General features: G+C 41.6%; 1 protein-coding gene across 6 annotated transcripts in view; it reads left to right on the forward strand.

Annotated features, from left to right (window-relative positions):
* The window catches only part of PHACTR3 (phosphatase and actin regulator 3), a 171018-nt gene that overhangs the window by 146206 nt on the left and 2042 nt on the right, over positions 1 to 22770 (forward strand). For all 6 annotated transcript variants that reach the window (XM_050917778.1, XM_050917779.1, XM_050917781.1 and 3 more), the window contains exons 9-12: positions 12138 to 12193; positions 16620 to 16681; positions 17962 to 18102; positions 20922 to 20998. In XM_050917778.1, coding sequence (XP_050773735.1) covers positions 12138 to 12193; positions 16620 to 16681; positions 17962 to 18102; positions 20922 to 20998 — 336 coding nt within the window. The remainder of the gene's footprint in view (positions 1 to 12137; positions 12194 to 16619; positions 16682 to 17961; positions 18103 to 20921; positions 20999 to 22770) is intronic.

The raw sequence follows: 22770 nt of genomic DNA on the forward strand, positions 1-22770 counted from the left end.
GTGGAGCTCAGCAGGGTGCTATCTAAGTCATTCACTGGTTCACTTTCTCCCCACAGGCTGCTCACCAGACATTTAAATGAAAATCCTGGGCCTCATGCTAGGAGATGCTGAATGCCTTCAACATTCACTGGGGGTTCAATGTGTGCCTACAGCTGAACGTTTGTTCAGTTGTGGTTTAACACACGTGAATTAACATGACTGTAAATTCCAGACAGAAAACAAACATTATTTGCTAGTTGTGTTTAACCCTAGGCTGGGAGCAGAGATGCGTGTCCTGAAACAGACGTTTCTATTGACTACACTAGAATTTATAGTCATGTTAGCCAACAAATTAACAATTCAAGGGTAGTCCTAACCTAGGGGCCTTTGAGAATTGGGCCTGATCCTGGGAGGTGCCCAGAGATCCTGCAACTCCCATTGAATTCAATGCTCAGAACCTCTTAAGAACAGGCCATTGATGCCGGCAAGGACTTTTTGCCCTAAAAATCATGCAAACTGTTTCCTTTTCGTGGTGGCAAACTAGCAATTATGTGACTATAAAATGCAACACTCAGGTTTGCTAAAGTAAAAAGTAGAGCATCATCCCAGTACAAGCTCCAAGAGGAATCTATGGCTATTGAGAAAAAATATATATATGTTTAGTGAGAGTACTTAGAATTCAGATGAGTCAATCACTCCCTCTCTGGAAACTATTACCCAAGGATACTATATACAACCCTCCTTAGTACTGCTTCATGCTTCTGCTTTGCAGATGAAAATATCCCGCTAACTGCACAACAATAGGGATGAGAGCAAGACTGGATCAGAAATCAGGTCACAGCTGCCTCAGCATCACAGCTGCAGAATGTTATTGTGCCACGCAGGAGACTTTGGATTGTCTCTTCCCTAGGCTGGCAAAGGCCGAACATTTCGGGGACGACACATGTGGAGGCATGAGCCAAGCCCAACCAAGTCAATGGGAAGATTTCCATTGACTTCTATGGGCTTTGGATTGGGCCCTTAGAGTGCAGAGGTAGAGAGACTGTTGCTGCTCAGCTGCTCCGAGTAGCCTTCCCTTCTAACAGATCTAGAGAACTCGGATATCAATTAGGGTGACCAGATGTCCCGATTTTTGTGTCTTTTTCTTATATAGGCTCCTATTACCTCCCATCCCTCCCAGTTTCTCACACTTGCTATCTGGTCACCCTAGGATCAATGGTCAAGTACTCTAGGGTTTTCACATGGGAGAAAACAGCGATTACTTTGTAGCATTCTCCATCTGAATCCTCCCACCTCATTAGACAGTGGTGCTCTGACTGTGTATTTCAGCCCCCACACAGCCTATCTTTATATAGTACTGTGCAAAAACAGACTAGCCTAAGGACTCTATCAGTCATCCAGGGAGGATGGGTTGCAGTGTGTGGATGGCAGGTTTTCTATTCTGCACTCATCTGTAGTATCTGAGCACCATACTGTGGGGCTTCTATGTGATTGGGATCATAGTGTTGGTAAACTATAACTCAGTGGTGGGGGAAGTGGGATGGGAACATAATCAAACACATACATTGGGCCAAAAACCACTCTGATTTACAGCCTTGAGGAGTCAGGACAGAATTCAGGATGGTGTCCTAAATGGGACAAAAATATCTAACTTATGTTAGTCGTATGGCATTTGTATAACAGTTTGATGTATTGGACTTATGAGATATAGATTGGTAACACCACAGTGGCTCCTTTCCTCTGGGTGAGAGAGGTATTTTGTGGGCAATACTGTAGTAGGTTTGACATGGCCCATGATATAGTATAACATGCAATTTGAAACCTACCATGTGCTACAGCACTACATTATATAAGAGTTGCATAGTGCTGTTAGCATAACGTAGTTTGAAAATATTTTTATTTAGTAAAGTAGCCAAAGGTCAGATTTTGTTTTTAATTAGGCATGTAGGGCTCATGGCTCAGTTACACCAACCTCATCTTCAACATAGCTGCAGTTGGGGAGGCAAAGGTGGCTCTGAGCTACTTTCCTGGCTCCCTTATCCTGGTGCTGGACTAGCCCTGGGCACAACCTAGAGCGGCCATAATGTTGTTCTAGTTTATGATCATGTAACAACTCACTCACTCTTGCTCCTCCATTTCAGGATCATTGTAGCACAATGTATTCATGCCAAAACCCATCTAGGGTATGCCCCCTATGTGCAACTGGGGTACAGTAGGTGGTATAAGATTGTGTCTCTGGAGTTCTCTCATTAGGGCAGAGTTACGTTCTCGTACACTGCTGGAGCAGCACAAAAGAGTGACTCTAAGCCAATAGTTCTCAAACTTTTGTACTGGTGACCCCTTTCACATAGCAAGCCTCTGAGTGCCACTCCACTTAAATATATAAAAAAGTGTTTTTAATTTATAATGCTGTTATGAATGCTGGAGGCAAAGCAGGATTTGGGGTGGAAATTGACAGCTTGTGACCCCCTGAGGGGCCCAACTCCCAGTTTGAGAACCCCTGCCCGAGGCGGAGGTTCTGGCTGATAGTTATCATGATTGCAACACCAATCAGAAACTGCACATCAAGTGACTAGTTAGGTTTATCTGTGCACACGTCTAAATTGCACTACAAGTGCAAATTAGGCTCATGTTTTGCATGAACAGTTGCATACTTAAAAAAAACCCAACCAACCTGTCCCCCTAATTCTTTCAAAACCAAAATGCATTTAATCTGCCTGTGCAATTTTTCTAGTCAACGTATAACAACATTATTAAAGGGACTATTATTCAGGTACCACTTTTAAGCACAGGCATACTGTGACTTCTATTTTGTGGGGGCAGCATCAGTCAGGCCAGTGGGGCCACGTGTGGGGTGGAGGCAAATTCAATGCCTGCTGGAGATTTGCAGTTCAAGGCAGCAGTGCCCTCTTCCCCCAACTACACCCATGCTTTTAAGCCGTTTCCATAACTTACTCTGTTTGGACAAGCAAACAGAATAGCAGAGGCCACATTTAAAATCTTCTCTTTCCAAATACCCTGATTTACATGTTTCTGCCAGGATCCACACCCACACTGTAGCCACAGTATGCCATGTGCTTAAAAAATATAGCCCAGTTAAATAAATCGGCAGTCACAATTGTTAGATGACTAAGGATACATGGCAGAACATACAGTAACATTCACCCTCTTCCTTCTGCTCTTTAGCCGATTGTTCTCACAGAGCAGCAGTAGTTGATCTTTTAGGTTTTTCAACAAGATGTGTCACCCACGCACCACTTTATGCTCCTAAAATTACGCAGGGAAAAAACAAGCTCATGTCTTTGGTGCCCACCTAATTTTGTATACAGGCTTCTACTAACAGGCAAGCAACTCCCACCAAAGATTTACTACTACCCATAATTGTACATTGAAAACAGTACTGCAGCGCCTGTCTCAGTGAAATACAGGGATGACTCAAAGGCCTGGCATGCACTCTCTTTACAGCTACTAACAGGAAGGATGAAAATAAACTCTCTGTTGACTTGTGCTTGATGTTCTGATAATAGAGATGCCCATTTAAAATTCAGGCATTTCCTCCTGATGTTCAGCGTTGGCACATGTCTGATAGGGGCACCAGCCCTCCGATACTTTATGCTGACATACTGAACTCACTTCACTTTTCTATACATTCTAGCACACTGTTTTTTCCCTAGTGCAGAATAAGAATTTTATGCAAGGGTGGAATCAGGGACACACCCAAATGGGTCCCCCTTAACCTTCCTGAGAAATCCACTTTATAACACTTAATACAACACCAAAAATACATGATTGTTTGACACAGGTGGCTCATGCAAAGCCAGAGTCATCTCTCATTGTCAATCCAGAGTAAGTCTAATGAAATCAGAGGAGTTCACTCTCAGTTTACATTGGTGTAAACGAATGCAGAATTTGGCTCCATGGTCTTTAGGGAAGCATTGATAGCAGGCTGACTTTAAAAAAAAAAAAAAAAAAGTCTTCAGAAAATCCTTGTAAGAGCCATTATTTTTCTTAGATCCTTGTACTCAGGGGCGGCTCTAGCATGACAGGCAGGCTGCCTTAGGCAGCTTGCCTGCGGGAGGTCTGCCGGTCCCGCAGATTCGGCATACCTGCCGCCGAATTGCCACTGAATCCGTGGGACCGGCGGGCCTCCCACAGGCAAGCCACCGAAGGCTGCTTAACTGTTACCCTTGCAGGGACCAGCAGGGTGTCCTCCGCAGCTTGCCGCCCCAGGCACACGCTTGGAGCACTGGTGCCTGGAGCTGCCGCTGCTTACACTTAAAAAAATACTTATTTCCTGTTTGCCTCAGGCAGGTGAGGAAGGCCCATCCCCTGGTGAAACAGCTCACATGGGTGTCATGGTGCCCAGTGTGTTTCCTGCAAAGGGTGTCCCAACTTTGCTAGCTTCCCTTAAGCTCTAGCTCCTACTCCTGGCTAACATATGCATATTACCCCCCCGCCACCCCACACACATACACCCGTGCAAATGTCTCTCTTTCAGATTCCCAGCTACAGGGGCATATTTGTAAGACACAGGGTGGGTGGAGGGGCAACTAAAAATTGTATTCTCCACAATTCAGTACAAATGAGACATTAATCCATCTCAAGGAAAGATCTTGCTAGATCATGCAAATTTCTCAACTGAAGAAAAAACAAAACTCAGTGCAGGTGAGAAATCAGATGACATGGACCAGCAGATATTTTTACACCGAACTTTGCAAAACCAAAAATATGGAGGCTGCCAGGCTCTGTGTTCAGGCTCTGCCTGTCTACAACAACCGCAGCAGCAGCTTTCAACAGCTCTCTTTCCTACAGTGACTTAGGAACAGAAGGCCAGCTCCTCAGCTGGTGTAAATCACTGTCGCACTATTGGTTTCAATGGAGCTCTGCCTATTTATACCAGATAAAGATCCAACCAACACTTTTAACATGCCTTCTGCGCATGCAGCTGCTACACCTCAGATCATGTCATAATCAAGTGTCCAAAGATCCTAGCCAGGATACATATCCTGCAGATGGATGGTGCAGATCCTGTGAAGAACTCAATTTAGGGAGTACAAAGGAAAGTGCACTAGGCAATTTCCTCCCAGGTCTGAAACGTGCTGGCTCCACTCTCTCAGCTCCTGCCTGGAAGTCTTTTAAAGTAACCAGCAAATCCCTGGAGGGCTCTGGATGTTTAATCACTCTGTCTGATTGATCTGCAGCAACACAACATCATTCACTTTGGTACTGAAGTAGTCCTCAGGTTAATTCCCTGCATCGTGAAGAGAATCTCTGCGTGTGAAGTACGTATTGACCTATTGATTGATACACATATGCACCTACGTGTGTATTGCTGAACCGACCATATGTGACCTGGCACTGGAAGAGACAGTCAATTAGTGATTTCCTCTGCAAGCTAGAGCCAGTGACTGTACATGTGTGTTCGTCCTACGACTCCTGCACGTTACCTTACCTGGGCCTCAAACTGGGAATCTCGTGGTAAAAGACAGTGACAGCTCTACCAAGTGAGCTGGTGAAGTATCTCTCACTGACTGAGCTAGTAGGAGCTATGGTAATTGTCTCCACAGGCAGCCTGGTCTTGTATGCCTAATGCTTTCATCGGTGCATCAAGAGACAAAGAGCAGAATCAGTGTTTCCTTCTCACTGTCAGCAAGCGGCTTCTAGGAACCTCACAGGATTCACAAATGCACATTAAGGGGAAAACAGCCCAGAGCCACTTCCAAATTCTCAAATTAGCACAAGAGCTATATGATTTATTTGTTTAGTTCACTGGCTGCTCAAAAAAACAAAAATAAAAAAAATTCAAGAAAATGAACAGTGGAAAAAAATTTGTTTGGTGTCAAACTAAACATTTGTTTCATTTGAATTTCTAATTAAATTTTTTAAATAAAACAAGTAAATTTCAAGACAGTCATTTTGAATTAAAGAGATCAAAACATTTTGTTTTGAAATTGTGAAAACAATTTTTTTTCCATTTTTGAGACTTTCCTCCCCGACCAAAACAATTTGGTGAAATCAATACAAATTCATAAAATGTTGCAAGTCCGCATTTTTCAGTGAAAAGAATTTCAGCTGGGAAGTGTCACCATCTCTATTCAGCATCTGAATTATATTCACACAGTGCTAGTGCGATTTGGCCCATGCAGAGTGGGTCGTTGTGCAGGCCAGTTTGTAATGACGTGTTTGGCACCAATTGTGTTCCCCTTACTCACATGCATAGCCCCACTGACTTCAGTGAAAATACGTCCGAGAGTAAGCAAAGGACTTGGCCACAGGTGGGTACAAACATATGCAATTAACTGTTGGCTAGTGCAATTTTGCTTCGTTTTTATGAAAATGTGGCCCTGAGCATTAAAGCTGGATTTTGGTAAATAGCAGAACATCTGGGTTTTGATGGTTCATTTTGCCCCATGCCAGGTTAATGTGAGTTTTGTAACCTCTTCTGAGCTTCAGAAAAATCATAGTTTTCTCATAACGGGCCGGGGGTGGTGGTGGTTGTGAAAGAGTAACATAGTGCTTGCATTTTGGATCAGATTATTTGGTCTTTATCAAACTGGAATTAATTACTCAGAGATGCCCAGCCAGATTTGCTATGGTGGTCACAAGGAAATACCACTGGAGCCTTGCACATTCTGCTCAGTGTTTCATATGCTAGCTGCATTTTGGTAAAATAAAGTACCTAGGCCGAACGCTGCCTCTCACACTTGTGACAGCCCTTGAGATGCTCATGGGTGTAAGTCAAGAAAGAATTTGACTCTGAGCTAGATCCTCAGCTGGTGTGAATCACCATAAACATTTCAAGGAGATTACACCACTTTACACTCGCTGAGGATGAGGCTCAATAGACATTACTTTCCTGAAAGCTCTCAGAAACATGGTGTTAAACTAAACGAATGAAAGGTAACTTTACATCAGAAATGGCTTGCTATGTATGGTACCTAGAGCAAAGAGAGGCGGCAGTCCCTGCCTCAGTAAATAATTCAGATACTGACACTAAGATTTCAGTGCATTTACAGTACATAATGGGCCCAGACTGGATGCTCTTTCTGGTGGTCAGAAATAGGTAGGTGTCTAAACTTAACTAATCAATGTGAAAGTCATATTATCAAGGATAGCAGCTCTTCCATCCTTTACAAATCAATTGAACTCTTAAAATTTGGTTCTTCACCCTTTCAGGGAGATCTTGCACAGACACTACAGTTAGTCTGGCTAAGTCCACTGGCTGCTCGGTTTCAGCCTCTTCGTAGGCTTCAACTTGGTTGCCATCTCGTCCTCCAAAATTACAAAGCAAGAGCTCCCCAGCTGTGGCCTGAAATCTGCTTTTAGCCTTTAAACTGCTGGAGATGTTAAAGCCTACAGAGGATATTAGTGTTTCCTGTAACAAGTCCTCATCTTTGACAGCACCTGCTCCCTAATAGTGGATGAAAAAAAAAAAAACCAAGTCCCCAAGAGAAGTCATTTCTCATGCCAAGTTACACTTGACTGCCTTGCACAGAGAGGAGATTCTAAGGCAGTAATGCTGCCATCCTGAGGATCAAGCTAATCTCTTTTCAGGGAGGCTCACAGAGCTCAGGGAAAATGGGATTTTTTTTTTATTTTATTTTTTTTAAGGTTGAGGGGAAAATCCAAAGAGTGCTATTGAATTCTCAGCATGGACTACCAAGTAGGGAAGGGATGGCTTCTTGCTTACAGAGCCTGAAGTGGAATTCCCCCCAGTAGAGATGTTAACAGGTTCAGAACACAGACCTAAGGTTGCCAACTTTGGTTGTACAAATTCCTGGAGATTTCATCACATGACAATCTTTTAATTCAAGATGAATTGTTAATTCCTAGTGACTCCAGGACAATCCTGGATGGTTGGCAACCCCACAGACAGCTAAAATACACTATTAAAAAAGAAACACTCCTCTGACCAAGGCACATCCTCAGCTCATTCCACACCACACTGAATCACTGACTGTGGAGGAGCCTGCAGTTCAGAACCACAGTTGTTCCTTGTTTACTCTTAATCCCACTGAGGTGAAACAAGGCAGAGGGCCTCAGGCAGGGGCAGCCTGCCAAGGAGAGGCCACATCATGGTAAAAGATGGCTGCAACCTCCCCTTCGGAGAAATGGGGTGCTGCTGGCTGGGTTGAGGGACTGGCCAGTGTGGCTGAAAGCTTGAGTGTTCTGGTAAGGGCCTACAGAGCACCCAGGGAAAACTTCTGTGCGTCCCCCTGAACAGGGCTAGCTGTGCTTCCACAGCTGAGGTGAGCATAGCCCTTGGTACTGAGAAAGCAACTGAGTTTCTTGGGCCTAGGAATGGCTAAGTGCTGTGCAGAAGGCCGAGGACCTATGCAAAGTCAGGAAGTTCTCAGCTCACCCCCAGCTTTCTGTTTCAAAGCAGAGAACTCCCCTCCTGCAGGAGGCCTAGTGAAACATTTCAGTAGAGAGAAAAGGGAGCAAGCCCCAGTACTCACAGATACAGACTGCTCCAGAGCAGCCTGCAACAGCATCAAGAAACAGTTCAGCCCTTTGAGAACCTCTCAGCCAGGAAAGCTTCTCTCTCTTCAATCTCTCCCCTTTCTGAAGAGGGCTTCTACAGTTAGAGATACCCTCTTCTCCCTGACTGGGCTACACACAGCTGCCATCTCTCCTTTCCAATCAGAGCAAAGGGAGGGAAGCAGCTGGACCCATTAACCTTTGCTGGCTGACTGCCCTTCTCCCGTATGTGTGTGAGTGCAGCTGTAATGAAAGATGCCTTTACATTCCACTATATGTTCAGAAACCATGGAAGTGCTCACATGCCACAGTGATGGACTACAAATAAAGATAAATATCCCTGAGCAGTATGTATAACAGCTGTATGGAATGACACCAGGGTACTCACACATCAATAATGTTAACATTGCTGACAATGTTATAATAAGGGTTTGGATATATGGTTTTTTTCTTAAAGCCCCAGCTTCAGGAATCATGTCATTTCACGAGACTTTCAACTTTTGTTTTAAGAACAAGTGAGTTTCTAGCACTCATGGCTGTGGAGAGAAGCTTGCAAATTTGATCCAAGTGCACCCTAAAGGTTCAAAAACAAGAAGGCAAATAAAATATTTTTAAAAGTCATATTTTTAAGCCAATTTCATGATTTTTTGGGGGAGCGGGCTGACTCTTGATCACTGAATATTTGAGGTCGTCAGTACTGTATAAAGGGCTTGTTAGCTGCCTACTTGGTCATGTCTATATGTATTTACATGTGCAATTTCTGTAATTACATATGCAGGTTTGATGTGTGTTCACACAACTGTGAAAATCTGGTCCTGCATCATGTGGTAGTGAATTTAGGCACTAGTGCTTTGAAGAAAACTGGTTTCAACTGTCTGATTGTCAGTGGAGACTTGACTCTGTCACAAACCATTTTTTTTCCAGTGAGAGATTTACAGGTTTTATTTGTGGGTGCAAAAAAGGGGAGGGTGGATTTTAAAAAGTCCAGGATTACCATAACATATCAATATTCATAAGCACTCAGAACACTGCTTTAATTGCTTTGATATTCTTGGTTAGATTTTTTAATCCTCTAGTTTAAAGGTCCTTCGGAATCTAATGTACAGTTCCTAGGAGAATCTATAAACATCACATGGACGTGGTGTAATTAAAAATGGTTTGATAGAGAGGCATGTGAACAGCAGGCCTGGTGGCCCTTTGATTTACAGATAAACTCACAGAGTAAGTCACTCTTCCCTGATCTGGACTGTGAAGAGCATGTTAATCTCTCTGAAACAAAACATCCTCAGGGACTTGTATCAGTGCTGAGACATACATTGGTCCCTTCTGACCCTAAAGTCTATGAGTCTATGATGGGAAGGGGAGGTGCAAGGAGGGACAATAGGAATTAAAACAGAGGTGGGCAAACTACGGCCCACAGGCCACATCCGGCCCAGGGGACTGTCCTGCCCGGCCCCCGAGTTCCTGGCCTGGGAGGCTAGCCCCAGCCCTTCCCCTGCTGTTTCCCCTCCCCTGCAGCCTCAGCTTGCTCACTCCGCCTCTGGCGCCATGCTGTGGGCAACGGGGCTGTGAGCTCCTGGGGCAGTGCAGCTGCAGAGCCTGGCCTGACCCAGTCTCTGCGCTGTGTGGTGGCAGCGGCGTGGCCCAGCTCCAGCCAGGCAGCGCAGCTGTAGTGCCACCAGCTACCAGTGCTCCAGGCAGCGCGGCAAGGGGGCAGGGGGCATGGAGCAGACGGGTTGGATAGAGGGCAGGGGAGTTCATGGTGGTGGTCAGGGGGTGGGGGTGTGGATAGGAGTCGGGGTGGTCAGGGGGGAATCAGGGGGTTGAATGGGGGCAGGGGAGCACTCGGGAAGGGGGGGTTGATGGGGCAGTCAGGAGCAGTCGGGACAGGGAGAAGGAGTCGTTGGATGGGGCAGGGGTCCTGGGGGGGCATCAGGAATGAGAGGAGGGATCAGATGGGGCGGTTTGAGGTGCAGGGGTGGTCAGGGAACACGGAGTGGGTGTGTGTGAATGAGGCAGGAGTCCCGGGGGCGGGGGGCAGATAGGAGGTGGGGCCCGGCCACGACTCCCTCCCCAACCGGTCCTCCATACAATTTATGAAACCCAGTGTGGCCCTCAGGCCAAAAAGTTTGCCCACCTGTGAATTAAAAACATGTGGTCACATTCTCAACTGGTGCATTTCTGCATAGCTCCATTCACTTCAGTAGAATTAGGCTGAGGTATAGGACCTGCTCCATTAAGTTTAAGGAGAAATCAAAGACACCCACAAAAAATCCTTGGGGGTAGAAGGAAGCATGGCTGGAGTTGGGTACAGGGGTTGTTACTGAAGCACTAAAGCTCATGGGGCCATATCTTGCTACCATTTACATTGGTGTAAATCAGGAGTAGCTATGCCGAGCTCAGTGGACTTACTCCACATTTACACTGCTGATACTGAGAGTAGATTTGGCCCTGTCAGTGGCTTTAGGGGAATGAATAAACAAAAAGAAAAGGAGGTGCATTCATGAAGGCTGCCGGGGTTCATTTTGTGCTTGAATCCTGATGCTGCCAAGCAAATCCAAGGAACTGATTTCAGTAGTGAATTTGATCAGGTGACAAATGCTAGGGGGAAACCTAGCATCAGAGATGTTAATTCATCATTTTAGTGTCTGTTCTCTTTTGTATTCGACACAATGCTATGTTATAAGATCATTTTAGACTTCTGCCCTTTATTTACTGTGATACTAAAATCACTATCCTGGTGCCCATGAGTCTCTGTGTTAGCCCGTTGCTGGCAATCACGTTGGCTTTGGAACCTCCAGACTCCTACTGTGTAACATCTATTTCAGGCAGGAAGCGAGGATCCTTAATATCACCAGAAATCAGTAGAAACCTTTTCGTATCGCTGTTGGCTGGATTATTGTTTGAAAGCTAGCGAATGCAGTAACTATAAATGCTTGTGTGTGGGTGTTCAATTACCTGAGATTCTCTGCAGATATTAGCAGCATCTCTTGGGGAAGTCTCATTTGGTATGCAAGATAAAATCGCTCTGGCACTGATCATATGATTTGAAGACTCAATCCTGAGGCAGCACTACTGAAAGGGGAGGTGAAGCTGCAGAAGACATTCACTCATTACAGACAGCAGGAAGCTGTGAGCAGCACATGAATTTTATTCGCCAGGCACCAGTAAAGCTAGTGGACTCCTCTGTCATATCTGTAACCAGGAAACCACCCTGCATAGAGAGGCTTTATTTCTAGCAAGGCGATGGTTTTTCAGGATGTATCCTTGTCGATGCTAGAAAAGGGGCGCCCATTGCTACATGAATGGAGGCAGTAATTGCTCCAGAAGATTTCTAAGAACCCCATTTGATTCTCAGGGTAAATGCCTCCTCAAGAATGGATTTAACTGTAGTGGGGCACTATTTTCAGCTGACTTTTTTTGGAAAATAGGATGAAAAGAATATATACATCAGGGAAGGATTACACTTATAGCAGAGCAAATTAGAGGAAAACTTCCACCTGCACTGCTAGCATTTGGGAAGAATAAAAGGACTAAATATCCAGCTTTTAGGATTCCCTTCCTTCACTGACCCGAGATGATTTTCTAAGGAAAATCCCAACACCTGCACTCAGCCCAATACAGACTTTTGCAAGAACAAACATGGTACAAAATGTGATTTTGGTGTTTTTCCGCAGGCGCCTGAGCCAAAGACCTGCTGTCGAGGAGCTTGAAAGAAGGAATATACTTAAACGTGAGTACTTTAAAAAATAATTGCATTTTGTATGTTTGTTTTGAAACTACTGAATACATTTCTCAGAGCCATTTCTCCGCTATAGACAAGTTCATGCCCTCCTTTTGGGAATGGATTTGTAACCGATGGAATTTTCACTGGGGTGTGTTCTGGTGTCTAATATGTGTACTTGTCTGAAGGCATCCCCCTTAATGCAGAAAAAAGCAATAATACAAATGTAGTTTTTCAAATAATTCCTGCTGTTATGGCTGCATGAGGAAGGAAGCACAGTCTTGTTTTGTCAGTTTAGCAATCACCTCGATTATCATTTTGCATAGAGAGTCAGGGCACACTGTCAATTAAAATCCATCAATGCCAAAGTGAAGCGCACAGGCATCCTTGCAGAACAGTGACTTTCCTAGCAAGTAAATTGCATCAGATCCATTCCTGACCTTTCTAATTTAAACAGAAACTGAATTAAAGACAGGAAAAGGCAAGCTGAGACAGTGCAAGGGTATCAAACTCCTTGCCTGTTACTATTGTCTGAGCAGCTGGAGACATTTGCTGAACTTCCTTTAGATGGCCGGGGAATCCCCAAAATGATGAGAACAGGGGAATCCTGAAAATTGTTTCTGTTGTCACATGGGGTAAGCTAGATGGAAAAGGTGGAATTCCACTGCTTTAAGGAAAAATATCACACATTCTGCTGTATTTATGGTGTATCTTAGCACCAAAAATGTAAAAGACATTATTATGTGAAAAATAACCAATTACTTGTTCAAACAAGCTTGAACAATTTAATGGAGTATGTGTTTGCATTCTATGAAAGCAATGCTGTCTTTGTCTTTTAAATCAGATCTAATAATTTCGAGGATTGTATTTCACTAGTACACAAAATTGATGAAGAAAGAAGGCCCTATGAACATGGGGGACATTAGTTTTCCAGAATGGTTTAGATTTAGGAAGGGTCGTCTTTACAGAATTAAATTGTGCATCCCAATTTTTCTCCTGAAGGAGAAAACTAGAAATGTATAGGCAAATTATACTAACAAAGAGGAAAACAGCAGCATGACCGCAAAGATTACAGTGTCAACTTAATTTCTGAGGATTTGGATTGCATGCTGCTTTTTCTTTCTTATCAGTTTATACAAGAGGGCCTGATGCTGCTCTCATTGAAGTCAATAGACTTTGGAGACAGAGGGAACTGAAGGGGACTCCTTGGTCATCTTCAGTTGGTTCAGTTATTCAAGTACATCAAACCATTTACTTTGTAAATAGTTCTTGTGATATGTAAATTAATTACCCACTCAACGCATACACAGAGTCATTTACGCATATTCAAATTACAAATAACACATAACACAAATTCTTGTGACCTGTAAACATATTAACCCAATTTAACCTCAACCCCCAGCCATCAAAAGGAAAAGCAATTGAGCTAAAATTTCTCTATCAGATGGGGCCAGATTTGCAAAAAAGAGTGAACACCCTGCATCTCCCATTGAAAACTTGCTCCCTTCATTCTCTGGTCTAAATCAGAGCCCAGCTTCTCTGAGAATCTGGCCCTTCATGTTTGTAACTTTCTGATGTACGCTGGCTACATCCTTAATCTAGGTTAAACTGACCAGCTTTAATATAAAAAAAACCATTGCATTACATTCATATAATGAGTTTACAGAAGGAGCTAAAGCAGAACAGAAGATGAAGCAGAATTAAAGATATGTCCGCAATGCCAGCTAAACATACTGGGTTAGATTTACCATGCATAAATCTGGACTAACTCTGTCAGCTTCACTGCAGTTACTCTGGGTTTGCATGGGGTGCACTTGGATCAGAAGCTGCACAATTGTACTTATGTTACCTTTTTCATTACATAAAAATGTCAGCTACATTGCAAAGAACCCAGGTCATCACTGAGCCAGCAGGGACATTAGAATGGGTGACAAAGAAGGGTAAATAATTTGACTGCAACAGTTGAAAAGTCAGGTTCAAGTTAGTGATAGAGAGATACTGACACTGTTCCCAATGACTTTAATGAGAGCATGATTGGCTCTGATCCTGCCAAACCATGATTATGTTAGTACCCCCATTGAAATCAGTGTGACCTCATGACTTGTAAGTGCTATTATGGTGTTACTTTTTTAAAATATTCAGGAGATGAAGAGAAATATTTTTTTTTACTCTCCCTCATAGAGGTGACTCTTGGATAAGAGAAGTACTTAACCCCCCCCCCAGCACTTACTTATAATCTTACTGATTTTATTCATTCCTCTGTCTTTAAATATAGAACACTGCTTGTTCAGTACAGGGCATGACTGCCACAGTAACTGTGTGTTCAAACCTAAAAATCAGTCCCAGGAGTTTAGATGGGTTTTCTATTATATTCTGAGAGCAAGCCATTGATATTCATGTACAAAGAGGCAGCTTCTCTTACATCGGATTGTACAATCCCTGCTTCATTCTTAACACTGGTGATTGCTTCCGTGTCATGCATAGTTTAGAATTCCCTGCATAACTCATACAGAGCAAGGGTGTGAGTTTCACTACTGCATGTGACACTGTGTAATGGGACTATTACTCCATTGAGATGTGTAGTGTTAAAGTCAGCCATTTACTAATAAACGGATCCAAATACAGCAATATGAGGTTGCTGTGAAAACCTCTCTAGTTCTTCTCTGTATTAATGTTTGCATTCTGTAATATCCCTGCTGACACTTCCTTCCATCAGATAGGTAAAGTTTACCAAGATCTTGCATTTGCTTCCTGATGAATTGCTTTTCATACTTCCACAATTGTTAAGCAAAACGAGTTTAACTTTATCTAAATCTAGATGTGCCATTATCGATACGGACTATGATGTGTGCTTAGCATTTCAAACTGACAAAAAGCAATCTTCAGTCCAGATAGGCATATTCGTGTTTTCATCTTAGAAAACCACCTAGTGCCCATGTAGAATGCATCATGACTATATTCTGATGGACATTTAGATTGATGGAGAACAGCTTTTTTTTTTAAGTCAAAATACAACCATAAAGGTCTAATCAAAAAGGGGCTAATAAATATTTAACTAGGCACGTTAGTTACTTCCTGGAGGCATCTTTTTTTTTTTCTTCTTATTTCCCCCTCAGATACTGCAGCCAATTGCTATCTAAATCTTTGGTCATCTCACTGACACTTCTGAAGCACTGCCATATCATCAGTCTCATGTACTCTACTTCAAAGTCATATACACCACCACTCTAGTGTACGGTGTGATTTTAAGTTCTCTGATTTACGTTTTCTGTTTACCTAGTTGCAGACATGTTGCTACAATACTTCTTTAAATAGATCCATGTGCCTGTATTTCAATGTAATCTAAAGAATACAGAAAAAGGGAGGGGCAAAAAAAGGCTCATTCCCAAAAATAGCCTTTTAAGACACAGTAGTTTAACACTGACAACATTTAACAGAATATGACTTTTGCTTAACTGAGAGAGGATGATAACACTGTTATCTATAGCAGCTGTTTTCAACCTGTGGTCCACAGACCCCTGGGGAGCTGCAGACTATGTTTAAGATTTCCAAAGGGGTCTGCATCTCCATACAATTTTTTTTAGCAAATGAAAAAAGGTTGAAAACCATTGATCTCCAGGCTCACTGAATGGTTAAACATCTTTTCCCTGGGTCTTTAGCATTGTTTAGGTCATGGACTTGAGTCTAAATTTAGTAACAGAAAGCACTAGAAATAGAAAATCCATTAAGTAGTATCCCAAGGCAAAGACTATATTTCACACAATGGTACAGGACTCGAGTCTATTTTTAGATCCAGTGTGTAGGCATTCTCACGGCTTGAATGTTAATGGAACACACAAAAGCAAACTGGCTTAGGTTAGAACAGAAGATCACAAAAGAAAACCTGTGAGTATAAAGAGGCTCTAATACAACTGGCATATCTTGAATAGTAGAGGGGAAAAGGATAGTGTGTAAATCAAGGATGAATAGTATAGCAACCTGACCAACTAAATATGAAGCCTGAGAGCATGCTTTCCCTGAAGTAGCTACAGGAAAATGTTTCAACATCTTAATGCAAGTGTGACAGGACTCTAACAAAGACATGGCATAACAATCCTTCATTCATAATTTTAAAGGTATTGCTTTTCCCTCTAAAATTTTATCTAGCTGAAGAATTGGACTGGCTGCTTTATGTTTATTAAAGCTCATTGTAACTGGAGGTTATGTCACAGGAAAAGCTGACATTGGCATACATGCTTCTGTGTCCTCATTGAAAGGTAGCTGTATATTCTGGCAATGCACCAAGCAGGCATAGTAAGGACTGAGCTAGCAATTCAGAAGAACTAAGGAACAGCACCACGCTTCTCCATATTGTAACTTTTATTGCCTGGATGTATTGGAAACAGCTGATCTTCCTACATGAGGAAAGTCATCTCTTTTTTTGTTCTTTCTGCAGAAAGAAATGATCAAACAGAGCAGGAAGAAAGAAGGGAAATCAAGCAGAGGCTGACAAGAAAGGTAAAATCTTGAAATGTTTTCAGTGACATTTAAAAAGCTGAGTGCAAACTAATAACAGAGAGCCCAGAGTAAAAACAGTATCTAAATATTTTAAATAATTTTAAAGACAAACAGCCATGGTGGTCACCATTAAAAAGTCAACATGTATACACAATGATATGTGAGATAGTAGTATTTAATAACTAGAATAGAAAATAACTACAATATTTCAGATAATTATCCACAAATGTTGGCTCTTAAAATGGCATTCACTGTATTTGAGAGGCTAATGGAAAATTTACACAAGAACCTAAAATCAGCTAATTTGAGATCATTTGCCTCATATTGCAGATTTTGCAACTATATTGCTAGGAAAGCAGTTCCTTTCCACTGTTCGTACCAGTGAGAATCCCAGAGTAAGCTGCCTCCCTGCTGAGCAGCAGGTGCATTCCTGCCTGAAATTTCTGTTTGCAGACCTTTTCATTTGAAGGTCTATCAGATTCTAGGCCTGATCCTGTCATTGCTCTGTTTGCAGAAGTCCCTGCGGGAGTCTGTGGTGTAACAGTGCAATATTCAAAGGCACATTGTGATGATAGTTTGCTAAGCCCTGGGTCTGTAGTTCTTACACTTGGCCCAATCCTGAAGCCCTTATTCAGACAAAGTTATGGGAATTTTGCAAGATTGAACCCTTACATTGTAATTCATTGTGATTACTTGAAATATATTGCAACTTCAGCTTTAGAAAGCTGTGTGTGACAAGATGTTCCATTATAAAGCCACTGAACAATAGCCCTCAGCTCCATTTACCCCATTATTACTGTTTAACAATAACATTCAGAAGCGTTTCAGTAGCTCCTTGAGATAAAGGCACATGGAAAGTGAAGTCTAGTTAATAGAAAAATGCCTGTGTAGAAAGACGACTAAAGATAGCACAGTATTAAAATTAATTGTTTTCCTTTACAAAAACTATCCTAATGTTTCTAATCATAGATAAGTTTCACTCACTGATTGTAGGACAGATTCTGAACCCAGTTATAACACTGTGAATCTGGAATGATGGTGTTACCCATGTAAATAAGATCAGAATCTGGCTCTATTTCTCAGCATTACTGTGCATTTAAGACGAATTAATCAATTTCAAATCTTTTCAGATGTATATTTTGTATACATAAATATACAATACACAAAATGAAGTTGGGGACTAAAATGCATGTGATTCCATTTTTGCGCTGTTGAATGTATGTCTCAATTTTACTTCCTATTCATACCGATCTACTTCTTTACAAAACTTATTGATACAGCTCAATCAGAGACCTACAGTCGATGAACTAAGAGACAGAAAAATTTTAATTCGATTCAGCGATTATGTAGAGGTGGCAAAAGCACAGGACTACGACAGACGAGCAGACAAACCATGGACAAGACTATCAGCAGCCGATAAGGTACAGATATACTTACAAATATAATTAAGACTACTGTTTTTTTGTTTGCTTTGCTTGTAAGCGGTACCTCAGGTCACGTAAACAGTGATATTACTAGACAAGTCTCAATAGTCTAAGGAAATACATCTTGGAGTGAGTGTTTGCTCTTGGTGAAAGTGACACACCATACTCCCCATGAGCCAAATTTTGTACTCTGGAGTTACTTACACACACTCTCTCTCTCTCTCAGTGAGGTATTAATAGCTGACCCAGATTTAAGTACTTTAAATGTTCCTGCACTTTCAGCATACAGAAGCCACACTGACCACGGGATGTAAACCACACCTTTTAATAGTGAAAAGGCTTTTTTTAAAAAAACAAACAAACAATTATTAGAAAAAGTATGGAGTGCAGTATACTACACGCTCTATCATAGATCTTTGCCACCCATTACTGTAGTGTCTGAGAAATTTAGGACCAAACATTACCCCCAAAAGTTACTCAGTACAAAATCTTTGTTACAAACATGTACACATCACTACTTTATTCTCTACTGATGAACTCCCAAGGAAAGCACTTTTTCGCTTGCCATGAGAATGGCCAATCTAGAGTACACACATTTTCACTTTATTCCATGCTTACCATATATCTGATTTGTTTTTGCCTTATTGCTTGGCCCTGTTGGTCCCAGGCCATGAGAGAGGTGGTGGTGCAGTAATATCTTTTATTGGCCCTATTTCTGTTGGTGAAAGGGACAAGCTTTTGAGCTTCACAGAGCTTGTCCTTTCCACTAACAGAAGTTGGGCCAATAAAAGATATTACCGCACCCACCTTGTTTCTCTCATATATTTGATTTACAGTATTAAATGATCCTAGACTTCATACTTAAGTGGCTGGGTAGTAGGGTGACCAGATGTCCCGATTTTATAGGGAGAGTCCCAATATTCGAGGCTTTTGCTTATATGGGCTCCTATTACCCTCCACACTCTGTCCCAATTTTTCCTACTTGCTGTCCGGTCATCCTTCTGGGTAGTAAGGAAATGGCTTATGATGAATCAGGCTAGAATGGTTGTTGAATGAGAAGTTTTAAAGTTTTGGCTAAGGGGGCTGGGAGAACAACTGGGGATGTTGAGCTAATTATTGGATACAATGGCAAATATAGGACTAGATTGCTGACTGCTCGATCCTGGGCTAAGGAAATCAGACATGTCTTTCTCACTCCCACATCTGCTGAAAAGTTTCCCAACAAGAAGGTAGAAAATATATGAATAGTGTAATAAATGGTTTTAGAGAACTCTAACATTTAGGATTTATTTTTAATTTGCCATCTTTGTCTTAGCTGCCTTCCCAAATTCATTTAAAAGTGCTTATAGGGAGTATTATGATGAACGGTATTATGTGATAATCAATGCTGTAAAGCAGAAGTTTTATTGGTAGTTTGGGATAATCAACATCCAGATCTACGTGTTTGAGTTGTATAGATTTGGGGCTGAAGGAATCTCATATCAGTGTGCGTATGCGTGTAGTGTTTTTAAAGTGGGAGCAGAGCCCAAGGCTGTTGTGTTTTGTTGTGCTTTTCCTGAAGACACTTATCAAAATATATATGACATATTTGGTTTCTGACAGAGCTCCCGCTCGTTGGGTTACATCCCCTGCACACACAATTATTCTACAAGTTATTATCTGAAATTGGAGCTGAGAGTCATATAAGAATTTAAGCCAGATTCCACCCTTAGATGTGTACTGCAGCCTATTGAATCCAAGAGTGGATTTTGTGTCAATCATTAGGCCAAACTGAATCATGGTGTAAATGGTGCATCTCCATAGAAATCAGTAATGTTGCACCCGCTCACCCTAGTTCTTAATCTAGTGTGAAACATGAGAGTCATTGTCCAACCCTTTCAAGGAACCATTTGTCCTGTCCTGTGAGCTATTAATTTTTAAGTAAGCATAGAATTCAACTTTTAGCTCTCTCATTCACTTGACAAACTTACATTCACATCTCAGGGGCTGAAAAAATCCATTTATTGCTTGGCAAGAGTTATAGTACTTTCCCCCTTATTTTTATTTCTTCCAATAAACCACATCTCTGATCTGACACGTGCCTGTGTGTTAAAGCTTCACAAGTTTAGGTAGCTATATTACATAGTAGTAGTATGTACAAATTTACAAAAGCACTCCAATCTGATCCAGGCCATTAACAGTAGTCATTTGGGGAAAAGGAACAAATCAATTTACAGCTGTTTTGGATTTTATGGAGTGTAATGCACCAAGACAGAAAATGTTCCCGTCACATACGACTGTGCAACACCATACATGTAAATAACTATAACATCTGGTCCATTATTTGCATATTGTGACAATGCAGTCTGATTTTTATTTTGAAATGGGCCAGTACTGAAATTCTGCACATTTCAGCTGTCCAGTTGCTGGACGAGGAACCTCTGCTTTTGCTCACTAACTTAACCAGAGTGTCATTCAGTGTTGGGGAGTGAGCATTACGATTTTATGTTCCTCTCAGGACTGCTTCTATAAAAGTGTCTTAGCATCAGCTAGTCAGTGATGATTGATGATGTGGAGTAATCCTTTGCAATAAGGGTTTTGATGATAGTATTTATGTCAATGTCTTTAAAAGACAGTGACCAGTATGCATGGAGAGAAGCTGAATATTGGCTCTCCTCAATATTGGCTGGCCACATGTCCTTTGTTTGTAGCCTACCACACTCTACATGGAATTTGCTGTTTTGATTATTTTTAAGGGCTCTTATTTGCTATTTTTAAAAAAAATGTTTACAAATGCAAAATGATTTTTTAACCTTACTTCCATTTTCAATTCCTAGGCAGCAATTCGTAAAGAGCTAAATGAATACAAAAGTAATGAAATGGAGGTACATGCATCAAGCAAGCATTTGACAAGGTCAGTCATCCAGATATTTGTTCATTTTCCTTTACTTGCAGTATCAATTCTTTTGAGCCCTGAATCTGCAAAATATATTGTTATTGCATGGCTCTAAAATCTGCAGAAAAAGCTTTACCTTGGGGAAAAAATATGAAAGTGCTTCTGCTTCATCTCAGAGTATATTTGCTGTTAGATTATCATCTGTTGACAAGCAACTCCCTCTCAAAACCCCCAACCCTCAAAATATATTGTTTGTACCTGTGATTTAAAAGGCCATGACTGGAGAAGGAACACAGGATGTACTGTACAGAGAACATGATATGTGATTTAACGCAGCAGAATAGGCAAAGTATTTATGTTTCCAGTCTCACCATTCAGCTGTAATACCAATGCTGAACAATAATAAGAAAGTGTTTGTACTATAGAAGACCTGTACTGATTATAAATAATACACAAAGGATTCACTCTGCTGGATTTTAAAAGAAAAAGCTCTGCTTGAAGGTTTCAGTATCATTCACGCACTCACGGTCTTGCCAGCTTTTTCAACAGAACGTAGATGTTTTAGTGGCCTATGTAAAATGTTTAGTGGGTCTCAGTCCAGTTGCTAGTGGAAGGGAGTCAGCATCATAAAACGCACCATTACAATAATCTTGAATTGGCAACCCTGTGTCAATTCAGCAAAGAAGCCAACGATCAGATAATATGGGCATAGACCCCAAATTACTATCACTTCTAGAGAGGGTAGAAGTCAAATGGTGAGGCAGTGTGCCAATGCCTGTAAGCACATATACTCTGCTGACACAGAAGAGTCTTCACTCGCCAGCACTGTTAATCTAGCACCATTCACAATTACTATATTCACATGGAAATTTAAATGCATGTGCAGATCTATATCAATTAGAAAGTATAAATTAAAAGACAAGGCACTTGCTGATAGGTGGTACTGAAATCTACTCCACATCATCTGGTTAAAAACAGAGAGGATTTACAGGTAAGGAAAGTGGCGAGAGAGGCAGTGGACCAGTAGGTGAGAAGGAAGAGGCAGAACGTTATCTTTGTTACTGCAAAGATGATATTGGAGGAAAGTCACTTTGATGAATAGCAACAGTAATGGCCAAATTCTGTCCTTTGATTTCTATTAGCATCTCATTGGCTCTCAAATGGGACATATCTGAGGGATGAAATGGACCCAAAGTTTAATATTAACCATTAGATAGTTCCAGACTGCATATACAGAGCTGGGAATTTGTCACAGTTCCTGACAGAACCTGAGCTTCAGCCATGTGGTTTATGTCACTGGCTTCTGACAAAATAATAGCTACAACAATGGGAAGGCTGTAGCTTAGGTCTGGCAGTGAAGGATAGTTTATTTAATTGAAGCTACCTGAGGAGTTTAATTAGACAGATTAAAATGACACATTTTGAAATGTGGCCAGGACACTAGGGTTAAATACTCCTAACCACTTTCAGCTAGTGCCATCGTGCCACTAGTGTTTAGGACTTTATTTTTACATCTCCTCAAAGAGAAGAACTGTCCAATGCCTCAGGGTATTTCTTCTGTACAGATTCAGAGGAAAGAGTGCCACCTAGTATATCAACAATACCTCTAGTGGCAGTACCTGGTTGGCTGGGTATTTTTTTAAAAAGGTGCACATCAAAATACCAACTCAGTGTTGCTTATTTTGTGAAAGCTGACAGGATCACAGCATATCATTGTATATTATTAGCAACAAACAAAATGATGGCCCATATCTTTAAAAAAAATTCATGCACAATTGTGTTTGCATGCT

Source organism: Gopherus flavomarginatus, chromosome 11 (genome assembly GCF_025201925.1).
Source record: "Gopherus flavomarginatus isolate rGopFla2 chromosome 11, rGopFla2.mat.asm, whole genome shotgun sequence".
Classification (NCBI taxonomy): Eukaryota; Metazoa; Chordata; order Testudines; family Testudinidae; genus Gopherus; species Gopherus flavomarginatus.